At 36.3% G+C, this 25,678-nt stretch overlaps 1 protein-coding gene across 1 annotated transcript in view; it reads right to left on the bottom strand.

Annotated features, from left to right (window-relative positions):
* WDR72 (WD repeat domain 72) overlaps positions 1-25,678 on the bottom strand; it is a 205,527-nt gene that overhangs the window by 56,359 nt on the left and 123,490 nt on the right. The window contains exon 18 of the mRNA XM_033436956.2: positions 20,679-20,874. Coding sequence (XP_033292847.1) covers positions 20,679-20,874 — 196 coding nt within the window. The remainder of the gene's footprint in view (positions 1-20,678; positions 20,875-25,678) is intronic.

Here is a 25,678-nt window from a genome sequence, read left to right as displayed (position 1 = left end):
TATTTGAAAGGAACAATCTGTGCCCATGCTTTTTTTTTTTTTTTTTGCGGTACACGGGCCTCTCACTGTTGTGGCCTCTCCCTTTGCGGAGCACAGGCTCCGGACGCGCAGGCTCAGCAGCCATGGCTCACGGGCCCAACCGCTCTGCGGCATGTGGGATCTTCCCAGACCGGGGCACGAACTCGTGTCCCCTGCATCGGCAGGCTGACTCCCAACCACTGCGCCACCAGGGAAGCCCAATGCATTTTTTTTTTTTAATGCAAACAGGTCATATATCTTAGAAGGGAGTCCGAACTCAGTTTTCTCCTCGGTAAAATGGAGATAATAATCGTAGCTCACAAAATTGTTACCAAAATTAAATTAGATATGTGCACAAAGCACACAGAATTTTGGGGCTGCTACTAAAATTGCAGAATGATAAAAATTTGATTTTGATTATTAGTGCCCATAAGTGGATTGGTGTTAACCTGTGCATTTCAGTAACTGATATCGACACCCATAACACAGAGATATTTAATTGCTGATGTTAAGCCTATGTAATCATTTAGCTCATTAAGCTATCTCAGAGGAAAGAACTGACAGCCAACAATTCTGCAAGATTTCAGAAGGTATCTCTGGAGCCCACTGAGACAACTAGTGTCCCTACTTTAGCCCCTTTGATCTTTGATCCATCTACTATAGTGAGAAATATCTAAATTATAAACCTGACTTCCTAGCACCTAGAGTATGACACATAAAACAGTTCACAAACTGGCCTCACCCCAACTTTGAACCTGTTGCACTCACACTCCTAAAGTAGCCCTTACGACATTGCTATTGCTTTACTGACTTTAGTTATTATTAGTTCACCAGGGGTCTAACCCTCTCTAGATTGTGTACCAAGGGCTGTACCTCAAAGAACAAGAGTTTGGTTGGGGGCAAATCAACCAGTGCATGCCTCTCCACATTTCCCAAAATAATCACTCTTGAAAGAAATCCCATTGTTAGCAGATGTTTTTCTTTCACAGATTCCTTGAGATATTAGTAAGATGAACATTTTGAAGTTAAATTTTAAGACTGTTTAGGAAAGAGAAGTAAGGTATAGTGCTTCCAGCTCTTCAGCTTCTCTTAGCTCTCCATAAGCAGGTAGGTTCAGGGCAGCCACTACCATGGCCCTAAGCAAAGGACACACCTTAAGACACCCTGTGTCTTATTCCTTTTTGTATATATGGTAACACGTACAGTGCTTATTACTTATTAGGTAAATTTTTGGTGTCTGTTAAATGATAATTCCTGTCCTTTTCCCTTCCTCCCTAAAGCCTACAAAAACCTTAGTTCCTGTAAGAACCTAGTGAAAATTGAATAAAGCAGGTTTGGTGGGCACTGAAATGACCTGGAGAGCACATACTCATTCTGAAAATGTTGTCTGACACAACAACCCGCTACTCAGCTCCAGCCTACTGTTTTTGCACTAAAATGACAACTCAGTGTGTTGTCACTCTGAGAAAAATCTTTTCCTATTTTTCATGAGAAGGCAGAAATCCAGAATATTTTGTGAAATCTCCTGGTTTATAAATGTTGGCAATTAAGTTTTATTTCTCATGAAGCACTGTGTAAATCAAACAGAAAACACACACAGGGGACCACTGTGCACCTGTGGTGTAGAGCTCTGAGACTTGGATGTCTCTAGACATTACTACTACGCATCTGAGCTTGAAAAGATCCCCTGCTCCTTCAAATAGACTAGGATGCTAATTGTAAGTGCCCAGGCTGTTCATGGCTGGCTTCCACTGTGCTGTCTCTCCTTATGTAAGAAGTTTGGTCAGTACCTGACTCAAAATTATGACTTTCATTTTAATCAGCAAGGAAGAATTTCTGCACTGTAAAATCTTATTAAGGGAATTTGATTGCATATTGAATGTGATCCAGCACCTTCCCAAAGCTCATTTAAGATATTTGATATTTGAGAGAAAAAGCCTATATGGGTATGTTAACTATCCATTTACCTACACTATTCCAAATTCTATCCCTGCACTCTCAGACCATCAGAAAATAGTGTCTTAGACCACATTATCTCGGTCAGTCAAAGACATATCTTCTGAAGTATGGCCCAATATCATGTTCTTTGATTTTATAGATGGATGATATTAAAAAGTATCATATTTAAGAGCAGTTTTTGTACCATTTGGAACACTGGTTGGAGGTATATTCTACTGTGTGACTTAATACTGCTTTACATTGGAACTCATGTGATAAATTACAGGAAAAATGGTTCCAGGAAAGGATATTTATCTTCACAGATGCATCTATATATGATATCTTACTGGGAAAATTTTTCTTTAGTTGCCAGGCCGAACTTCAAAAAATACATTCAGTGAGAATAAGAATCCTAGATTTGTTTCTGAGTTTTTGAAGCCCTTACTGACTCTTCCCTCCACCCCCATTTATTGGTCCACTAATGTTAGCACTGATTTTAGGTTTTAGGTAACTGGGAATAACCCAGTTATAACAGTTTGTTTTTATTCAAGTGATTTGATTCTTGGTCATCAATATTTTTAAATTCATTTACTCCATTTTTATAATATTATTGCTTTGCTCTTTTATTTATAAATACAATTTTAAAAAAATAAACAGAATTCTATTTATATCATAGATTCTGGTGGTCATCTGCTCCCAAATATCTTCTTCATTACCTATAACAGGGCCTGAAAATTTAACTTTAGAAGTACATTATTTGTGGTTTTCTAGAATTCTTGGAATTCCTAGAATTGTTACCTGTCTCTTTGCTTAAAAAATATTTATTGAGAATCTTCAGGGGCTGGCACTGAGCTAAGCATTGAAGATATAATAGTGAGCAAGTTAGACATATTCCTTTCCCATCATGGAGCTCACAGTCTCACTGGGGAGTAGACAAGAAACCAGGCAATGACAACACAGGGTGGTCAGTATTGTGACAGAAGAAGTATAGAGTAGGACACCTAACCAATTTGGGGGAAATGGAAAGGGCATCCTAGAGGATGTAATATTCAATTTGGGACATGAAGGTCTCAGGCAATGGTGGGAGAGGGGAAGGTTTTTCAGGCAGGGGCTGTACATACTGCAAGGCTGTCCTTTTCATTGTTGTCTCCTCAGGGCTTTGCTCACTGCAGGCGTTCAAAAACTTTAAGTAAATGGGTGATGGAATAGCCTGTGTGAAGGTTGAGAGCCAAGTGGGGATAGGTCCTCTGGAGGAACTGGAAGAGTTTGGTTTGGCTGAATTGTAGGGTTCAAGGTGGGTAGGAGGGGGCAAGATGAGACTAGAGAGGCATCCAGCGGCCAGTTGAAAATGATTCTTGTGAATCATTCAAATAATATGTACTTTATCCTAAGAGAAAAGGGAAGCCATGTGTGCTTAAAGAAAACAAACAAACAAGGAAAAACAAACAAAAAAAACCTTTTTGCCTTTTCTCCGTAAGAACTTGATCTTCGGCTAACTTTAGTTGGATTCTCTTGGTAACTTGATAAAGGTAGAATGTCAACAGTTCAAGGAGACATTACTGATAGTAAAAATGACCTCTCATTGGTAAATTGTGTCTGGACTAGGAAGAGCTGTAAATGAGCCATAAAAGCCCATTATCGTAGCTTTGGGTGTCCTTGACGGTGGACCTGGTAAGCCAATGCCTATGGAATTGCTACAGGAGATATAAGGCTGTTTAGCAGGATGACTTCCAGAGCTGAACTGCTGGACTGCTGGATTCCGATGAGGAATGTCCAGTCGGCCAGCTATGGTTCCCAGTCTCTGTCCTTCTGAGTAGACAGGTGCCAGGTGCAGTGTGTGGTTATCTTGTGAGTCTAATTGTTTAGTTGATCCTAAAGAAAAACCTCTGGGGAGCATTGCACCATTGAAAGGTCTTAATAGGAGAGTTGATTTGAACAAATGTGTTTTTATAAATCACTTAAGCTATGGAAGGCAGTTGCCTCTAGGACAGGTTACTCTAATAATATATTAAACTGAGTTAGTTAATAGTCTTGCTGGAATAAGATGGAAGCCTACAAGGGGTAAAAGGGAGAAAAGCACCCCGCTTTTAAGTGGCTCTAACCCCATCAAGTGGGACTTAATAGGCATGTAAACTGGTTTTAGTATCTTTTTGTAGATGGTTCATCTGCCATGTACAGGAGAAAACGTTCAGTTTATTGGCAAGTAAGAACAACCAGAGCAAAAGGGAGAAATACTAAATGGCCATTTATACCACCAGGCCATTTTTTAAAAATCAGCAAATATTGGAAAGGGTTAGTTTTGAATACTGTCTCACTCCTTAACTAGCTATATCTGGGCCTCTCTCAGCTTCAGGTTCTTAGGCAGAAAAACAAAGGGCTTAGACTCAATGACCTCCAAATGATCTTGACTCAAAGGTCCTATGAGTCCTATTATCCGAGTACCACTCATATGCCAAGTACTATACTAATCTCTAAAATCCCTCTCTTCACCCACCATAAGGATATTCAAAATCAAGTAAATACCAAACGCCTATAACAGAAACATCAAGGCTGTAGTCAGTCCTTACCCAAGGTAGAAATGAGGACTACATTATTTCTCTTCATCCATATTTTACCCTGTGAACATGCTGATCACATCTATCACTGAAGAACTTTATTATGTGCTTTAGATTCTTCAAGTGGCAGGTACTATGGTAGGCTCTGATAGGCCAATCTAGTCTGAGATCACTCAAGACAGACGCCCACAGGTCTAGAGTACTTACTGCAACATTTGCCCACCGTAAACTCTCAGTGACCGCTGATGGTTGGCAGAATTAATAGAGATCATTAATAATTTAGTACTTCTGTGGTCTTCAACCATCTTGAAAAAAGACATAAAAATCCAATATAATTTAAGCCGAATATCTAAAACAAAATGATGTGAAGTGAAAATAATAATAATTTAATTTTTAAAAGCCTGTCTCTAAGAGATCTAAGCACTTGCATATCTTAAAGGGCCACTCAAATGTACTGACATATGGTTATGTGACATTAAGAATTCAGGAGAAAATCTCTGTTTTCACACAAAGTTTTGAATTAGGAAATTTCAGTGAAAAGCATTGCGTGTACTTCTAGGAAATCTCATCATGATCTCAGTGTAATAGCCATTTGTAAAAGAGCTCTGAACTGAGTCCATGCCAGCGAGCATTATTGGAAAATGGCCCTCTCTGACGACTTCCTGGAATTCCTCTCTGTGCAAGTCAGCAGCTTGCTTGGCACCAGCTGGCACTAAACTGAGGCACTGGGAAATGTAAGGTGCATTCCTAGGTGTCATGGTTTGCACTTTTATAACTTGAGTCTTAAAAGGAGGCAGCCAGACAACAGGTCACATTATTCAAATTATGAGATCAGTCTCCTTTTTAAAAATAAAGCATACAACTAAAAGGGCCACTGAATAAAATGAAATTGAGGTAATTAGGCAAGTATTTGTTGCACGGCTGCAGTTTTGTACTAAGCTCAGGGGTGGACAGAAAAAACGATACAGTTCTTTCCTCATGATGCTGTCCAGACGTTTCTAACTTGCATTCCATGGAACTTCAGCATTTCTCAGAGGGAATTCATAACTGTCTGATTCAAATTTTCTCTTTAAAATATATATCACAGCTATTGTTAAAGAACCATGATTTTAAAAGGCAAATTATTGCACTATTTTTAATAATCTTGGAAAAAATAAACACATTGATTTATTCTGCCAAATAGCTGTTTCTGTGCAGATCTAAGATTAATCTCTGGTTTATATTTAAATTTATAAATGTATCATCTATTAAAGAGGTTGCATGAATGTGTTTTACTGTTAGTAGTAGGCAGTTTCACTCATGTAAAATTATACAGACAAGTGCTATTGAAGTGCTATTCTGCTTACTAGGATGAATCATAATTTTTTCAGTCTAGTATATCCAAAGCAATATACTAAAGTGAATTGGTTGTTGAGACCAAAAGTTTATATGACTGTCATCCATCTGTCTTAATTTCATATCTCATAATTCATAGAATTTGATAGATTGTTTCAGTTTTACAAAAGATTCAGTTACTTATGAAAGTTTTAAAACGCCAATTTAGATCATTTCTTAAATAGCAAAAGGAGCTAGTCATTGGTAAAAATCTTTAGAAATGTTTATGCTTTACATATGAGATGGAAGTTATTGGTGACTAATATTTTGCAACTTCTCAGTTATGGTTATGTAGAAGATCCCATATGAAGGTGAAAACAACCTAGTTCACTTCATGGACTAGGTTGTAATTATTTTGTAGTAACTTTCTGATATTTAAGCAATTTTTTATATAATGACAGATCACAGCTTTTTTTTCTGGGAATTAGAAATGGAAAATTTTAGAACTTCTGTTCTAAAAAAGCCTATGAAGGTTTACTTGACTTTTTCCACTGCTGATTTGATAAAAGGAATGAATAATTTTGGATTACTGCTACACATTAAAAGTACAGATTAAGAATATTAAAATTTATAACTGTGGCTTGTGAATTTGGGAAATTGAGGCAAGGAGAAGACAGGGAAAGTGAGACTATATTCAATACAACTTGGAAGGGAAACCTGCCAATTGTAATAAATAAAAAGACTTATGATGCCTTCACCCTCTTCATATAGTTGTTATAACTGGAGCATCTAAGTGCTTTATACCATTAGTCACCACTATACTGCAGTTTCATTCTTACATTTTTTCAGTACATTTTATACGTACGATTTATGCCTGCAGAATAACTAGAAACAGCATATGTGCCTTACATACAGATTCCAGAAAAAGAACTCAGCTAAGTAAACTTATTTTTTAAATCCAGTTCTGTAACGATGTTTGTTATAAGACACGTGGTTTTTCCGGTAAAACATACTCTCCTGTAGCTTCACTTTCCATGCATGGACTTCTTCCAGGGCCGTACTCGTTTCTTAAGCTATATCGTGGTGGAATCTTATCCTTTATAATGTTTTGGAGAAAGCTGAGGGTGGCGCCTGCACAATTTGATTTGGTGTAAAAATACACACCAAATCTGATTTCTGTTACATTAAAGCGTTCTCTGACAAAATATACAGAACAAGAAATGAAGTGAATTGTGTTTTAGAAATATCTTGCAAGCTTGTTTCCCCGAATACCTGACCACTAATTTTAAAAAATGGATCAAAACCCAGTTTAATTGAATATTTAATAGATGATTTAATATTCAAGTTAAGATACATTTTAAATGCTAAATATAAAAATGATTTGTGTTTGCTTACTGGAAATATTTGTAATACATGTGAATATGTATAATAAACCAATATTTAAAGCAACTTTACCATGGAAGAAATGAAAACACTATCTTCAATTTATAAACATACTACATTCATCAAACTATATTTTTGACTAGGAGTTGGTTTTTATAATATGACTATCATAACGTGGATTGCCATTAACAGTAGAAATAGTTTAACTCATTTTTTTAAACGTGTAACATATTTTCCTTTAAAATGAGCCACTGGAAACATAAAAATGGCAACATCCTCCTAGGAATTTAGCTAGAGGGAAACACATCAATTTGAATAAATAAGTGAGCTTTTTTGTAAATTCCATCCTGTACATGATGCCCCATGACTATGATTTACAGAAAAGAATCTGAGATTAGCAAATAGGAGCATGCAATTTAGTCTAAGACCATTTTCCAACAAGTCATATCAACATAGCAAAGGTACTTAAGTCTTTCATGCCCTAGTTTTCCTTTCATTGAAATGGGCAAAGGCTTACTTTATTTGAAAATAATCCACTTATTTATTTTTTTTAGTTTCTGAAAATAATGGTAAAATAGATATTTTGGCAGTCCTGAAATGAACATTTCTGCACAGTACATTATGAATAGACTCTAGATAATTTGGAGAGCTTGAAACAGGAGAGACCTAAGAAAATTCTAAAAACTCCTTTGCATTCCTCAGCATTACACACAGACACATTATGGTATCTGAGTACTACTAAATTCTCCCGACTTATTTGCTACAAAAAAAGACTGATTAAAACCTTTCATTTTCTTTCAGCATTATGAGAACCTCAGACAAGTTTTAGTGGATAACTTACTGATTCACACAGGTGAGTAGGCTATTCTATACTGCATTACAGGTATTTGTGCCATTACCTTCTGAAACTCTGTTTCATAGTACAGAGTCTGTCATATAAAAAATAAATGATACTGCCCAATCTCAGCAGTTTGAAAGAAACTTAATCAATGGCATAAGGGAAGCAGGTGATGTAATGACTCTAGACTTAAGTAGATGACTTGAAGAGATAGATCATGAAGTTTAACCTTTGAAATTATTCATTGGTTATTAATATAAACACATGAAAAAGCACATCTCAAAGTTACCTTGCTTTGCTAAAATTCTATTCATTAAATCAAGTTGTTTTTTTTTTTTTAAATGGTAAAGAGAAGTAATATATCCTATTCCTGGAAAATGTCTAATAGCAAAGACTTAATAAGCCTGGTCTTACTTAATGTTTCAGTAAAGGATGTTGATAGAAAAGGAGGTCAATAATGTCTACATAAATCCATACACAGAGAAACGAAAAATGGAATGAATGGTGAAACCCAAACTTGTCAATCTATGTTAACTGATCCAAATGCGTCCAAAACAGCTGAGAAATCAGACCAAGTATTGTACAAATACGAGTTGGGAAAAATTTAAGAACTGACTCAGATGGATGCGAGATTGAGATAGTGACCAAATATAAAGAAAAAGAAATAACTTCAAATTAGCACCAAGAACTACAGCAACTCTGAAGGTGTTACTAACGTGACCTGGATTCTGATGGTCCTGAAGAACATTCAGTGTCATTTGGTCTAAAAGCAAGGAGACAGAATTTCTCTCCTCTATGTAATGTGAACATACTTTCTTTCTCTATGTGAGATAAAGCACTAATGTTCTGTCTAAATAACCTAATTTCGTGAAGAGGTGATAAAAATTTTAAGGAAAATAAGTATTGCTTTACAAATAAATACCAAACAGAGAGGTATTCTGACAAAATTTGGAAACAAGGATTCTTTGCAGCTCCTGCTCTATTCACTGTCTACTTTGCACTGGAAATGCCTCACTTCTCCTCTTAAAATAATTTGTAATGGCTCCCTTTATCTTTCAAGAAAAGGCCCATTGCCAGATCCTTTACATTCTAGGTGTCTCACCTTCTGGATCCAGACTGGAGCATCCTCATCTCCTATACCCTGCCCACACCAAATTTACCCCTATTTCCTGACCAGACCACATTGTATTCCTCTGTGTCTGTCTTCATGTTATTCCTTTTGCCTGAAATACCCTTTCTGCGTCAAGTTCTTTCCCACTGGTGTCAGTTGGGTCCTCCCAGAAGCAGATGTTAAGATGGCATTAGAAACACAAAACAACACTGACTCTATGCCAGGCCCAGAGCCAGCGTTCGAGGACACAAAGATGAAAGTGAAAGGATAGAACAAGAAGTTCTTTTTTCTAATGGAGGAGACAGAACTGCAATCAGATGATTTACTACACATCCTTGGAAGTACTATGGCCAATGTAGAAACAACATGGGTGGAGTACAAAGGAAGGAGCAAACAGTGCGGAGCTAAGGAAGGAACTTCTTGAGTTAGTTGGGGGTTCCTAATTCCGTCACCTCCCTGTGCATTTTCAAAAGGGGAGAAGGATAGAAACAAAGAAAGGCATCAGAATGTATAGAATCCCTTTCTGAAGGCTTTGGTTGTCAGCAGGGTTGGTACTGCCCCCTAGAGGAAGGCTTTGGAAACTGCTGAGGCAAGGGACCTTTGGTTTCCTCAATGATTGTGGAGACACTCACTGGCATTCAGTGGGCAGGGACCAGAACTGCCAGATGTCCAGCAGTGTTCAGGACGGTCCTTCGCAATGAAAAAATTGTCCTGATATTTCACATGGTTTCCAAATTTTCCACTGGACGTTCCTGGAAGGGAAAGCCCTGCTTATAATTTCTTGAGTCCAGAACCTAACTTAATTTTACACACAGGGATCTTTCAAGGTTTTGATTATACCTCCAATTTTCTAGGAAGGACACTAACCTTGTATGTCAAAGAATGGCCACATTTCACTGATGTTGTCCAGAACCTTACCAAGAAAAATCCATCTGGACACCCATGTCACTGACAGCACCACCATGCGTGTGCAGGGACTGCATTGGCAGCTGTCATATTCTCAGCAGTGAAATGTTTCCTGGTCAGCATTTTATTCTTTCTTTTAGTACAGTTATGCCCAAGCTTTTACTTACTAACATATTTTTATTATAAATTTCTTACTGTTTGTTTTTTATCCTTTAAATTGTATAAAAATTATTTGTGTAGATAGGTTATATTACTTATGAACTTCATTTTAGAATTAGAAAGGGAACATTACAAAACATTAGCAATATTTCAGTCCATTTTAGGACTGAAAGAGTTGAGAAACACCAGGGCCCATGTTCATCTGCATCAGGTAAAAGGAAAAAAAAGGAACAACTCTTCTTTGAAACAGCTGTCTTCATTTCTTGTGGCTTGTTCTCCGGGGTTGCCTTGTTTTTTGCCTTCAAGCATCTGTCGGCATTAATTTTTCCTGATAGCTCTACAGACAGATAAATTGCCCCTGAACTAAATAAATAAATTTGAAGAAATGCTTCTGGATTAACATTTTAGAAGAAAGCCATCATCCCTATAATGATTTTTTCCATTCTCCTACCTACAGACGATTAACATATTATTTAGCATTTCTTCCATTTTGCCTTAGACCAGAGTTCTTTGATACATGTCTCTCACTGTCATTTATCATTCCTCCACTCACACAGGCAACAAACATTTAATGAGCACCCATCATGGGCCACGTGGTGCATTAGCTGCTAGGAGCACAAGATTAATAAGTTCCAACTTTTGCCCTCAAGGAGTTCAGAGAGGTGGGAAAGAAAGGCAAATAAATAAACAATTAGAGTGCTAGATGATATAGACTATTTAGAAGGATATACAAGAAATGTATAAAATGATGTAATAAAAAATTTGAGTATGTTACATTGAACTTTTGACGTAGTGCTTAATAAGAGATGTTTTGAAGTTATTCAAATTGTTCCAAGGGTGAAAGTTGGGCAGATATATTGGCAAGTTAAAATGGAAAAATAACGGTCGCGCCAGCAAGGTGAATGAAATTCTGATGGAATGGGGTATTCCAACGACATGAGAACACATGGATATTTTTTCCATCAACCACCATTTCTCTAGCAATTGCCTTGCCATTTGCCAGACACTGTACTATCTGCTGAGAACACAAAGCTGACTAAATCCGTGCTTTTTCTCTCAAGGAATTTAGTTATATCAAAATTATTTCCAGAACTGGGAATGCATATCTATATTGGCTAATGGAATTGCATTAGATGGAGGAACTAATATCACACAAAGTGCCAGGCTCAGAAGTAGGAATGGAGTCAATAAGGAGGAGGCTGACTCAAGTGAGCCAGGCTGTAAGCAGAACCCCAGGTTAGCAGTGTTAAGGGCTGTTGGCTACAGGAGATCACGAGTGAGCCAGAAATCCAAAGAGAAGCAGATGAGTCAGAACCCAGGATGTGAATCCAAATACTGAGGAAATAGTGTTTGACACAGCAGCTCTTTAAACACTTCCCTGGAGAAGCGGTAGCTGAATGAAGAATAAGAAGATGAGTTTCAGGCAAGTCTCCGGGCTCTCTAAAAACATCAGATTGAAACCAGATCATGACAAAATGAGTAGTGAAGTGCCAAATAATCAACCATCAGGAAAGAAGTTTTCTGAATGGTTACAAGCTAGACTAATTCATGTGTCTATTTTTAATTTTTTTGTCAGCTTATGTGCATACACATGATCCTGGGATGATGATGTTTAGAAAACAGTTTTCATGTGTATATTCAAGACTATATCTGGCTGCTAAAGAAAAGCAATCAGCTGATTTTCCTTGTCTTTTTCTTTTACTAATTAGGAGTTGGCTGGATCTTTAGTACAAGCTACCCCGTGGTCCATCTATTCATCCATCCACTCAATAATCACTTATTACCAGCTACTAGGTGAAGGACCATCCCAGGTGATGGGAGGGAAAAAGATAAATAGACCCAACCCCGTCCTTGAGAGGTCAGTGTTGGGAAGCCAGTCTCAGTTTGGAGAACAATAGTGCAGAACACATTGATTGCAGCAACAGAATCTAGATCACTTTTCCTTTGTCAATAACTTTAAATGGGTATGCAGACAATAATCAATAAAGTTGGTGCCTGCACAACTGTTACTAAGGAACTATTTAACTCAATTCCTTGATGCTACCGTCTCTGCCCAGCTGGGCCAGGTTGGCATTCTGATTGCTCATGAGGAAAAAAGACGATGCAATACTCTAGTTCTTCGTATGCCAAGATGAAAGTCATCAATCTCAATCTCTGTGAAAGATGAAACTCTCTGGTAAAAAGAGCAGTGAGCTCTATCAGTCTTTCTAAGGCGATGCAATCTTTAAGATGATACAGAGAGGGCAGAGGCAGTGGAGGAGTTCAGAAGAATTTATATGGGGAAAAGGGAAATGATAAAATTTCTCCACCTATTTTACAAGAAGCTAAAAATAAGACAGAACATATATTAAACCCAAAGGCAACAGTGTTTTTTGAAAGGTATGTAGTGTACTCTAGGTGGTAAATTATTTGCTTGTCATAGTAAAATCATCATCATCTAACATGAATATCTTGCTTTTTAAGTCAGTTAAGCCTATTACATTGTTCAAATTAATCTATTAAAATGAAAATTTCACTTTCCTCTTCTCTTCCTCATATACTGCTAACCCTTCCCCTTTCTGACTGATATGTATATGCCGAATCTTTTTCATTTCTAACATTTACTGGTTGGCATTGCCAGTTCCCAGGCATAAAGCCTTTTACTTTTTAACACTAAGACTTATATTCATATAAATTTATATTCCAAACAAAAGTCTTAGTATTAAGTACATCTTTAGTGAAATAGCTTACGGTGTCTCATCCAAAGTTTAGTAGAAATTAGGTATTTGATATTTGCTGATTACTTGATTCAAGAGAGTATTTTCCTCCATTGCTCTGCCAAATATCTGGGGTTTTGCTGCCTTGTGATCCCCAACACGGGTTATACCTATCTCTGTAACTGTCATATAGGAGCCGCTTGGTAAATATTTGCTGAATTAAGAAATAATGAAGGAAAATAGTGATTACTTGGAAGGCAATGCCAGATAGTAATGAAGAACCCAGACTTTGATGTCAGACTGCCTGGGTTTGACTCTTGGTTCTGTTGTTTGTTGGTAATAAGACCTTGGGAAAGTTGCTTAACTTCTTTGTATCTGTTTTCTCATCAATAAAATGGGTATAACAATACTACCTATCCCCACAGAATTGTTGCCTGGATCAAATGATTTAAGGTATGTGAGGCACTTAGAACATATTCAGCCATATCCGTGTTAGCTGTTATTATCATCACTATCACTATCATTGTTATTCTGGAAGGCTGAGGGTTAGGAGAGAAAGGCGTTGGCACAATGAGATTCAAAGAGGACACAGATATTCTCCAGAGGAGTTAAGGACATATGGGTTTCTTTCTAATATTCAGGTTCCTCATTTATGCATGTATGGAGCAGATAATTCTTGCGAGGAAGAAAAGGGATTACGTGGCTTTAGTGATCTTAGCAAACAGCTGACTTCTCCCACTCCAACTATTTTTGCTTGGCTAAATCATGTTCATCTCTCAAGTCTTGCATTAGGCAACTGTTCTTCTAAGAAACTTTCTTGACCTCAAAGTCTGGGTTAAGTACCTCTGTGATGCGCTCCTGCAGACTATTCCGTGGCTTCTGACACACTTATGGTTATCTTGATGCTAGTTTATGGTCTTCGACTGGGGATTTTCAATTAGTTCTCTGTGTACCACCAACTCTTGGATCAGTACACAGAGGCATAGAGGAGTGATGCATAAAGATGTATTCAAAGTTTTGGAGACAGCACAGTGTGCAATATACTATATCAAGTTACCAACCCTGCATACCCAAAAGCTTATCATATCTGCCTTCTGATTCCACCCAAGGCTGTGGTTGGGATACTTTCTTGCAGAAAATAGAAAGGAAGAATTTGATGCACGCATCACCAATATATGTATGTTTGTTTATAAACAATATACATGCTATTAGTATATCCACATTAAGTCCACTCTAAAATGTACACAAATAGAACTACCATATGACCCAGCAATCCCACTACTGGGCATATACCCTGAGAAAACCATAATTCAAAGAGTCATGTACCAAAATGTTCATTGCAGCTCTATTTACAATAGCCCGGAGATGGAAACAACCTAAGTGTCCATCATCGGATGAATGGATAAAGAAAATGTGGCACATATATACAATGGAATATTACTCAGCCATAAAAAAGAAACGAAATTGAGTTATTTGTAGTGAGGTGGATGGACCTAGAGTCTGTCATACAGAGTGAAGTAAGTCAGAAAGAGAAAGACACATACCATATGCTAACACAAAAAATGGAATATAAGAAAAAAAATGTCATGAAGAACCTAGGGGTAAGACGGGAATAAAGACACAGACCTACTAGAGAATGGACTTGAGGATATGGGGAGGGGGAAGGGTAAGCTGTGACAAAGTGAGAAAGTGGCACGGACATATATACACTACCAAACGTAAAATAGATAGCTGGTGGGAAGCAGCCGCATAGCACAGGGAGATCAGCTCGGTGCTTTGTGACCACCTGGACGGGTGGGATAGGGAGGGTGGGAGGGAGGGAGACGCAAGAGGGAAGAGATATGGGAACATATGTATATGTATAACTGATTCACTTTGTTATAAAGCAGAAACTAACACACCATTGTAAAGCAATTATACTCCAATAAAGATGTAAAAAAAATAATAATAAAAAATAAAACGTACACAAAAATTAAAATTTCAAAAGGAGGACATTAACACACACACACACACATGACAATGCCATTTACATCTTATTTGCTTAAGCTTGCATTATTAGAATTATCTTCAATCTGTAGTTTCTTGGCAGGAAATTTTACTCATTTTCTGAGAGTTAGTTTAGTTAATACTAGAAAATAAAATCTGTAGGTCATCTAAGCAGGGACACTTGAAACTGAACATAGCAGAGTCAGCCTTCTCTGAAGTGAGTCTTCTACTCTCCTTCAGCATACCTGGAATGTCCTATGCGACACTACACTAACCGACGTAGGTTTCAAATCAGGATACCAGGGTCAATCTTTGTATCAAGGATATTTTTGTTTGAAAAAATGCAAGTATAGATTTTCATTATTTCACTCCTCCATATCCAATTCGTCAGCAAACACTGTCAGCTATACCTTCAAATGCATTCAGAATCTGATCACTTCTCATCTTCTCCATCCAAGCCACCATATTTGTTCCAGGTTGCCATCATCTGCATTAGCATTATATGGCCTCCCAACTGGTCTTCCAGCTTCTGTCCAGGGCCCTGAACTTCAGGCAATGAGATCCCATTAAAATATGTGCCCTTTGTCTGCTCAGCTATTTTCCCGTCTCACTCAGAGAGAAAGCCTAGGACCTCACTCTGATACACAAGGCATTCTATGACGATCCCTCATTACTTCTCTACTCCTTGCTCACTCGCCTTACACAGATCTTTCCTAAATGACTTCTGTGGCTATAAAGAAGAATGCATTGGCCTTCTCACTTAGCCTTAAGACAAAGGTGGAGGTGGAAGATGCATTTACCATAACTAAAGATGGTCAAGAAAGAGTTTCCCTGTGAGGTAGTCAGACACTGTGTTTCAAAGCCTTTCTACAACTAGACAGATTTCCTTCTGAGAAATTCAGCAGGCAGATGAAGACTGTCCCAAGCCAGTCCTTCTACTGATGGCCACCAGGACCATAAAACTTTTCTGTTGAATATATGTTTATTTACTACAAAATAATGGTTTTACTTAAAGAGGACATTTTCATTATTTAATTTTGCAGATAAAACTTCAAATATTGTGCACATAATAAAGATTATTTGCAGTACCCATATCTGATGCATCATCTTCACAACCACACAGTTTAACGTGAATTTAAATTCAGCCAGTAATTCTAAGGTGACAGTTTTATCTACAAAGCCTCCATTTGTATTTCAAGCAATTCGTTTAATGGAACAATTTAGAATACTTGTTTAAACTGATCCAAATAACATTAAAAAAAAAGTTAAAGGAAATAACTTTCAAATGCATTTTAATAATAGAAACCACTGCTGTTTTTTAAAGCAATGAATCTTAGCCTTAAATGTGAGTGTTAATTACACAATTTCTTATTAAAGAGATTCAAGGAAGATAGCAGTGCAATCGTTATAAAAATGTAAACTCAGATAAAATCCACCACTCTCCCATAAAATACTGATTCACAAATATTAAGACCTCAAATAAAATACACGCTGTGAAATGTAACAAGTGAAACACTGAAAAATAAGATACAAAATTATAAAGTTCAAACATATATTATGCTTCAGTTCTCACTTTACTGATTTGCACCTCATGTACAAACAGTTCAAGGAACCTGGTGATTTTCCTTATTAAAAGGGCTGAGATGGCAATGATTGAACACTCTGCATTTTCTTTGTTAATAGAAAGTATGATTTATGAGAAGGGAATAAAAATCTAAGAAAACCACTCGATAAATTATTCAATTTTCAGACCAAGCTGATTTAGAGCAAATTTCCTTCATGCTGCCAGTATGGGAAATGTAGCTTATTGGATAAGAACACAGTGTTTAAGAGAATATCTGGGCTCGTTTCCTTGTTTTTAGTAATTTTGTGACTGTAGACAAGGCACATACCTCCTGTAAGTCCAGTTTATTCATTTAAAAAATGGAATAATAATAGGAAGCGTGTCAGCACCAGTGGCTTTCAAGATAGCTAGTATGGTGATGAACTTTTTTTGAAATATTATTTATTTTTATGTATATGAAAAAGATACATAATTAGTATGTCAACCTGAACATAAACAGAGACTTATGTCAGGAAAAGCCTAGGTAGCACCATGGGAATCTCTCTTTCTCAGAGAGTAGTTCTTTTCAGTTGTACTTTGTGACTTCAATTCTATGAACATGGACATTTTTTAAAAAACTGTAAAATTGTTTACACAGACAACTCAAATATTGGAAACAGAGCCTTAGGGTTCATGTGGATCATGTGAAAATAAAAGGAAAAAGTGAGCTAGCATTCCTAAATTACTTAGCCTAGTGTTAGAGCATATTAAGAATGTAATAACTTTTGTTGTTGTTAATATTATTTTTTCCTTATGACTATTATTGTCATATTACCATAATGCTAATAAACCAAACATAATCTACCCTGGCATAAAAGAAGTTTATGAGTGTCTGTACAAAAAAACAATCATCTATTACTTTCCAAATGATTTACAAATAAGATGTATCAAGAAATCAAGGAACCAAGAAAGAATAAAAGAAATTAGAAAAAAAAGATGGGGGAATGGGGAGCTCACAGAGGAAAAATGAACAAGGACCTGATAAAATCAAACAACATAAACCATTTATCCTAAGAATATTTGATAAAATGATGTATGTTTCAGTGACACTGGGGTTAAGTAAATCTCCCAATAACATTTGAAGAATAATCATCTCTGGTGAATAGCACATACACCATCTTCTTAACCTTTAAATCAGGACATTTGAAATAAATAAAATAGCTTTTTACTTATTTATTTTTAAAAATTCCATGAAGTAATGCAGTATATACCACTAATAAAGGTCTAAAACTTTTCTTATAATTTTACTTAGTTCCTCTGACTAGTTTAAAAAATAGTTTTTTCCAAAAGGGGAAAAAATGGCAATGTTAATATCCAATATAATATTGCTTGGAAATTTTCCTCTTCAATGCTTATCTGCTTCCTATTTAATTGCAATTGTAGTTAATATTTTCCTACAGGGAATATTTCCCAGGAAAATATATGCTCATTATTTTGTGAATATGTTATATTTATTTTAAATAAAATATTCTAAATTTCACCCACCAACATATAAAGTAGCTTTAATATTTTCGTGTTCCAATTCTTATCACAAGCTAACCCTAAATTTTCTTTTAACACTGGCAAAGGACCACTCAATAATGATCAAAAGATAATATTTATTAAGATCCAGATTTTTTAGTCATAGTAAGACTGAGTTCCATAGAGTTAATAATTCTTATATCCGAGAACTAACTGGGGACAGAACAGGACCCAATCTGGTGAAACTTCAAGTAATGGGTAAGTCATGTGATAGCAAAACTCATAAAAAGTTTCACCTTGATAGCCTACCATGAATTTCTCACCCAGAAATGAGGACTATGGGCCAAGGGATAAGTTAGACACTAAAGTTTATGCAGCTCAATATCAAAAAAAAAACCAACCCAACCCAAAAATGGGCAGAAGACCTAAATAGACATTTCTCCAAAGAAGATATACAGATGGCCAACAAACACATGAAAGAATGCTCAACAGCATTAATCATTAGAGAAATGCAAATCAAAACTACAATGAGATATCACCTCACACCAGTCAGAATGGCCATCATCAAAATATCTAGAAACATTAAATGCTGGAGAGGATGTGGAGAAAAGGGAACACTCTTGCACTGTTGGTGGGAATGTAAATTGATGCAGACACTATGGAGAACAGTATGGAGGTTCCTTAAAAAACTACAAATAGAACTACCATACGACCCAGCAATCCCACTACTGGGCATATACCCTGAGAAAACCAGAATTCAAAAAGAGTCATGTACCAAAATGTTCATTGCAGCTCTATTTACAATAGCCCGGAGATGGAAACAACCTAAGTGCCCGTCATCGGATGAATGGATAAAGAAGATGTGGCACATATATACAATGGCATATTACTCAGCCATAAAAAGAAACGAAATTGAGTTATTTGTAGTGAGGTGGATGGACCTAGAGTCTGTCATACAGAGTGAAGTAAGTCAGAAAGAGAAAAACAAATACCATATGCTAACACATATATATGGAATCTAAAAAAAAAATAAAATAAATTAAAAAAAGGTCATGAAGAACCTAGGGGCAAGATGGGAATAAAGACCCAGACCTACTAGAGAATGGACTTGAGGATACAGGGAGGGGGAAGGGTAAGCTGTGACAAAGTGAGAGAGTGGCACGGACATATATACACTACCAAATATAAAATAGATAGCTAGTGGGAAGCAGCCATATAGCACCGGGAGATCAGCTCCGTGTTTTGTGTCCACCTAGAGGGGTGAGATAGGGAGGGTGGGAGGGAGGTAGATGCAAGAGGGAAGAGATATGGGGACATATGTATATGTATAACTGATTCACTTTGTTCTAAAGCAGAAAATAACACACCATTGTAAAGCAATTATACTCCAATAAAGATGCTAAAAATAAATAAATAAAGTTTATGGATAAGGCACAGAAATACCACCTAATGCGAGTTAACACATGATGAACACACTAGCTGTCTTTGGAGAGTTGGAAGAAACCTACTAAATGAACTACAGGTGCCTCTTCAAGTGAATCAAGAACACAAATATAGTCATTGAAAATTAATTTAAAAAGGAATTTTTCTACTTCTTGCTTGAAAGGTGTAATACAACTACAATTTTGTGATATGATCAAAAAGAAGTGTCTTAAAGTGGGTGAATTTGCCAGATAATTAAAGCTAATTTCTTGACAACAAGTAAACAAACGACTTGAAATTGCCATTGAGTTTTAACAAATTACTTATTGAATTTACCAGCCTTGCTGACTGTGTTGGCATTAGGAAATATTCTATTTTGATCTTTGCCCTTTACTGAAAAAGCCTTTTCCTGCTGCATATACTCTCTCACTACATAATGCTCTCTAGTCAGTAATCTTATAAAAATAATAAGAAATAAATATAATGCATTTTTAAGAATGACACCTGTTTTAAGAGTTAACATTTTAAATATAGCAACATTTCTCTGAGTCCCAAATAAAAATCTCTTTCAACCTGAAACATGTCAATTTGTAACATGTTTTCCTGACAAATATATATATTTAATTATATTATAAATTCATTTGTTCATCAAAACCTTACTAATGAAGTTGAAAATCAAATTTTTGCTTAATGATTTTTTACTGTTTTTTAATTTTCATTTTTAAGTCACAACTAACAGGCTGAAAAATCAGATGACATTTTACAGCAGAAATTTTGATTCAGTTGCTAGTCAAAACCATAAACACTATGATTATAAAGTTACAATGATAAAATTTGTTATAGAAAGAATCAAGTGGTCCAACTGTAAAACAGTGCAATTTTAGTTTGTAGTACATTTCTTACTCCCAGAAAAGAAAAAAAAAAAATGGCACATGGCTATTACCATGGTATCAAATGAAAACAAAGTTAGGACCCATTATTATCAGGGTATCCTTATAATGTATGTCCCATTAAGCTATTACTGTTAGTTCTGTTTTCATTTTTACTGACTTAACTTTAAAACATTTTAATAAATAACATAAATTTTGTTCTGTAAAGAATTTATTAATTATAATAGAATTTAGAATTAGAAACTTGACATATGAGGAAACTGATAGCAGAAAAGGTCAGAAACAGGGCACTTGGCTTGGTTTTTGCAGAAATGATACATTCTGAACTCATTCTCAAAATGTTCTGAGTAGTAGAAAAAGTTCTGATGAAAGAGCATACCAATAAATTTTGCACTTACTTTGCAGAGGCAAAGTGTCTGTAATACACTGTAACTCTGGCTCCTTGGCCCATTCAGTCTTTGGCAGGATCTGTGTCATCTCATAGTCACCATTCTCTGCCACCGACACTGGTTCACTGTCGACTGGAGTCTTTCTTAAGGTTTTCATGTGCTGTTGAACTTCCGCCAAAAGAACAGCTTGTATTGCTTCAGTTACCTGTAAAGTTTTTTTCTTTTTTTAATGAATTATTTTTAGTGTTATCATAAATGCTTGGAGTCTTATATAAAACCCAAAGTCTAGAATTTTGATTTGAATAAGTCTCACATAAATTGGAATGCTCCATTCCACGAAAATTACCATCTGAAACAATTGAAATGCAGTTACTGAAAATTGGCACCCAAATCATCATACTGTTCTTTTAAAAAAACCTCAAGAGAATGTAAAAGGAAAGTTTAAAGGGAGTTCTCAATTCTTTCTCATAAAATATTTTCATTTATACCAGAAGATAAAGAAACTTTTAATATATCACATTGTTCTGAAAGACAGGTTTAGTACCTCAATGTCTAGCTCTAAAACACGATTTAGCTAAAAACCCTTGATTTAAACTAGGTTGAATACAGAAAGTTAAAGACAAGACTTTAATAGTAAATCTCACTAAACTGTGTGTATGTGTATATGGTTTTACATGGCTTAAAATACTGCAAAGCCTGCCTTCTGATTATTGAACCTACCCAGTCAAGGACCTGTGGTTGAGGGAAGGGGAAGGGAGATATTTAGCACAGGGCATCTAATCCAATATGTTTTTAAAAATGAAGAACCTGGGATGTGACATCCCAAGTTCCACACAGACATGGTGGACAGGCCTTCTAACCCCTGATTCTATGTCCTTAGTAGTATATGTCCTCCCAAGGTTCTATACTCTAACATCTCAGTAAAAAGCCAGTGACAGTACCTTAGCCCCTTCCTGGTAAGAGATGAGGTAAGGTCCAGGAGTTAGGTAGAGTTCAAGGAAAGCCAAGACCTGAACTGGTGAGAGAAAAGGAAGGGCACTGCTGATCTAGATGAACTTGGGACACCTTTCCAATATCCTCCCCTGGCTGATAGTTAAACCTTTAACATAGCCATGTCCCAATGCCTACTCTTTTCCCTTCAAAAGCCTATCCTCTGTCAAGATGACTCATGTTCCATAATTGCCATCGTCCCCTCTGCCTTATTCCCAGTCTACCCATAGGATGCCTAGAGCTAGGGCTTTGGGACAACACCACTGAAACTGGTGATCAAGAGATGCTAATGCCCAAAACAGAGTAGGTATTCATTTAAATATGTATTTAGTCCCTTTTATGTGTCCTGGTAGCATGTGAGACCTTTAGGTTCCAGGGACACTTGAGAGTTTTTGCTGATGGCAGATGCTAGGTAAACTACAGGAGTAGAAGGAACTGGGTTCTAAACTCTATTCTAGAGTTTTAAATATAGGGAGTTTCCTGAAAGTATCAGAGGAGCTGCCTGATCACTGATCATCCCCCTATTCTTGTCCAGTCAGATGCTTGGTTGGGTCATGAAAAAAGGCTAATGAATGATATGATTTTACTATTGCTTACCAAATCTATTAACACTGTAGTACTGCCTGTCACAATACAGGTACATAATGCTTACATCATGTGAGGAGATACTCAACACTGTGAAAGCTGTTGCATGCCATGAACACAACATAGAATTCTACACATTATGATACTGATGAGTCATGCTTATTAATATCTACCATATGCTGAGATACATTGTATATTAACTATTAGCTATGATATCTATTAACATATACTATTCTATATCACAATAAGTGAATCATGCTTATCATGTAGATATTATGATGGGATAACCTGTATTAATTATTCATGGACAATTTTACAACACCGAATTTATGTCATTTTAATTTTGCCACACATTTATTTGATAGCACTGCTTCCAAGACATGAATGGTGTGGTAAACAGAGCTCTCAATCTGACATGAGAAGGTCCAAGTTCCTGATTTGACTATGACAGTTACTACAAATGTAACTTTTGACAAGTCACGTACTTCTCTGGGACTTCATGTCCATACTTATAAAACAGTCTGTGATGCTGAGAGAGGCTAGGATGAGAGCTTTCAATCACAGAAAGCTGTATGGAACTTGCTTCTGTTCATACCTATAAAAATCAGGAAGATATTAGAGGAAATCCTCAGAACTGTAGTACATCCAGACTATGGTCTATCCCTCAGAATGGGCAGTTTGGCCATATGCTCCCATGGGATTATGGATGCCCTCTCACAACTGTGATTTAGAAAGTCCTCTTTCCGCTAGATATAATATTCTATAACAACTTGGATCAATATTCTTTCTTAAAAAAATACAGGGATTTATGCAGCTTCAATTAACATTTCTAATTATTAGATTTATATATCATGACCATATCAGTTTTTACCTGTTAAATTTTGAAACTTTTTGACATATTTGTCACTACAAATGCATATTGCAGGAATAATCAATATGAGTATCATTAAAAAGCAAGATGAAGCAGAAACAGCAGAATGAAACATATTAACCACAATGAGCAGGTTACTCAGAGCCACAAAACTTAAAAGTGAATACAGAATGGCACATACCCAATTGGAGACAAACTCAAAATATACGCTTTGTGTTCAGTGTGAAGTCAATACACAGAGAAATGGTACAACTTATATAAGCATATAATAATGTTACAGTATCTGGTATACAGTGAGCCCTAAAACCAGGCTAATGGAATTGAAATAGATATTGTATACTTTAAAAATATACACTATGGAAAGTAAAATTTAATGATAGTTTCTGACTGTCAGTACTTAAGTGTCTCTAGCATATAAACAGAGTAGATAAATTTTGTAGATAGGTAGTAGGCATAGAATTTTTCCCAACAAAATATAAAATCTGTAGACATTACTTTATGTAACTTTGTGATGTTAATACTGAGCTAAAATTGAAAGCACTATGGCTATAAAGCTGTCTTCCAAATGCATATACAGTTTTCCTGAAAAGACGGATATGCAAAGCATTACACGCTTATGAAGGAATGTGCAGATTTAAAATAAGGTTTAAAAATCCATTGTTTGGGAAAAGAGAGCCACATCTGGGCCATATACTTTTTAGTAGAAGTATTACTATGCCATAGCAAGCTAAAAATGTTAATGGTTTTCTACCAACACCTTGAAACAGCAAAGTATTGTAAAATAGTACAGAGTATTATAAAGACTCTTAAGGGCCCCTGTGGCCTGCTTGTGGTTTCAGTGTCCAGATTTTCTGGTATAGAAGCATTTTCCCAACACTCAGGCTCACATGAGCCTTTCATGTCTTGCATCATCTCCTGGAATAGCAATACTTCTCTCAGGAGGCCTGGATGTCATGATTTCACCCACTAGTGTCAGATTATAAAATCCAAAGAATGTTAGTGCTGCTTCAGAAACATGCAAGTTAGCAACCCCAAAACCTGCTGTTGCTTCTCCAGCATTTATTTCTATGTTGTGTATATTTCATGTGTGAGAAACAAAAAACAATCTCCAGACAAACTCATTCATCTGCGAAATTAACTCATCCTTACCCATTCCCTTAAAGGTACACCCCCTTCAATTTCTGAAGTAGGATTATGCTCTTTTTTACAAAACCATTCCATTACCACCTAGTGTTCCTAAAATACATTAAAAAGCAGATTCAAATTAACATGATTTGACTAACTGCTTAAATGAACAGCTTTATAAGGAATTTGAGGATTGGTTAATGAAGCATTTATATGGATACTTGCAAGAGCCTCTGTTTTTCCTGAGGGCCCCAGGAATTCTCATTCTCACTTTACACATGAGTAAAATAAATAATCAACAAGTTAAACCTATCTTCCAGAGTCATTCATCAGGTTAGTGGCAGAAATGAGAGGAGAATTTTGAAGCTTAAACTTCATACAGAGTGAGTAATAAATGCTCTAGTAATATTTGTCCTGCTGCCAGCATTTTACACAAGGTCATAGAATCATAGAACCTTAAGTTCCATTTGTCCAAACATATCCAAACCACATTAAAATTTATTTTAAGGTCAAACGAACAACTACAAAAGATCTTTAATTAGAGAAGCTCAGGATAACTGTTTGATTGAATTCTTTTTTCCTTAAGAATTGTTTTCCCTGTTGAGAAATTCTTTGGCTACTGGGGGAAAAAAAATCCCACCTTTGATAGAGACTCTTTTAGGGTGACTGTAAATATGCTGGTAAAGTCAACATATACTAATATTTATTTGATTATCACAGATGCTTTTTGCAGAGCCATTCAGTCATTCATTAAATATATATTGACTGGCTACTGTCACTGGTGAAAGGGGTGAGTGAGACAGGCAAAGTCCCGGCTCTCAGCAAGCTTCTGTTACAGTGAAAAGACAGAAGATAAGCAAGCAAAAAAAGAAAATGGTATAATCTCCACTGAAAGCAAACACAACAAAGAAAATAAAACTGGATAATGTGATGGTAACTGGAGCATGGGGCAGCAAGGTATGGTGACAATATTAGATGGAGTGATCAGGGAAGACTTCTCTGAGGAGTTGGCTTTTGAGCAAATACCCAAATGATGAATGGAAAAAATGAGAATTCCAGCCTGAGAGAATAGTAAGGTCCTGAGGTGGAAATGAGCTTTGTATGTTCTGGAAATTATAAGCAGATCAACGTGGCTAGTGAGAATGGGGGAGAATGAGGAAGAAAGAGGTTAGGCGAGGGGCAAATCATGTAGGCCATGGCTTTAATAACCATCCCAAACTGTGTTTATTTGGTTTTATGGTGTCAGCCCCCATAATTTTTTCTGAGTTGACTTTCTTTGTTTTCCTGTAACCAAAATTAACCATTTGTAATTGGAATTATTGCTATTCTTGTCTTGCAAATTTGACATTTATTAAGCCCATGAAGAATAAAGTTCCAATAAATATTCATCTAATCAATGCACAGATATTTACTGTACAATGTTCAAAGCTATCCACAA

The sequence above is a fragment of the Orcinus orca genome, chromosome 2 (genome assembly GCF_937001465.1).
Source record: "Orcinus orca chromosome 2, mOrcOrc1.1, whole genome shotgun sequence".
NCBI classification, from domain to species: Eukaryota; Metazoa; Chordata; class Mammalia; order Artiodactyla; family Delphinidae; genus Orcinus; species Orcinus orca.
Note: the sequence above shows the minus strand (reverse complement) of the source record. Positions and strands in the feature narration are given on the sequence as shown.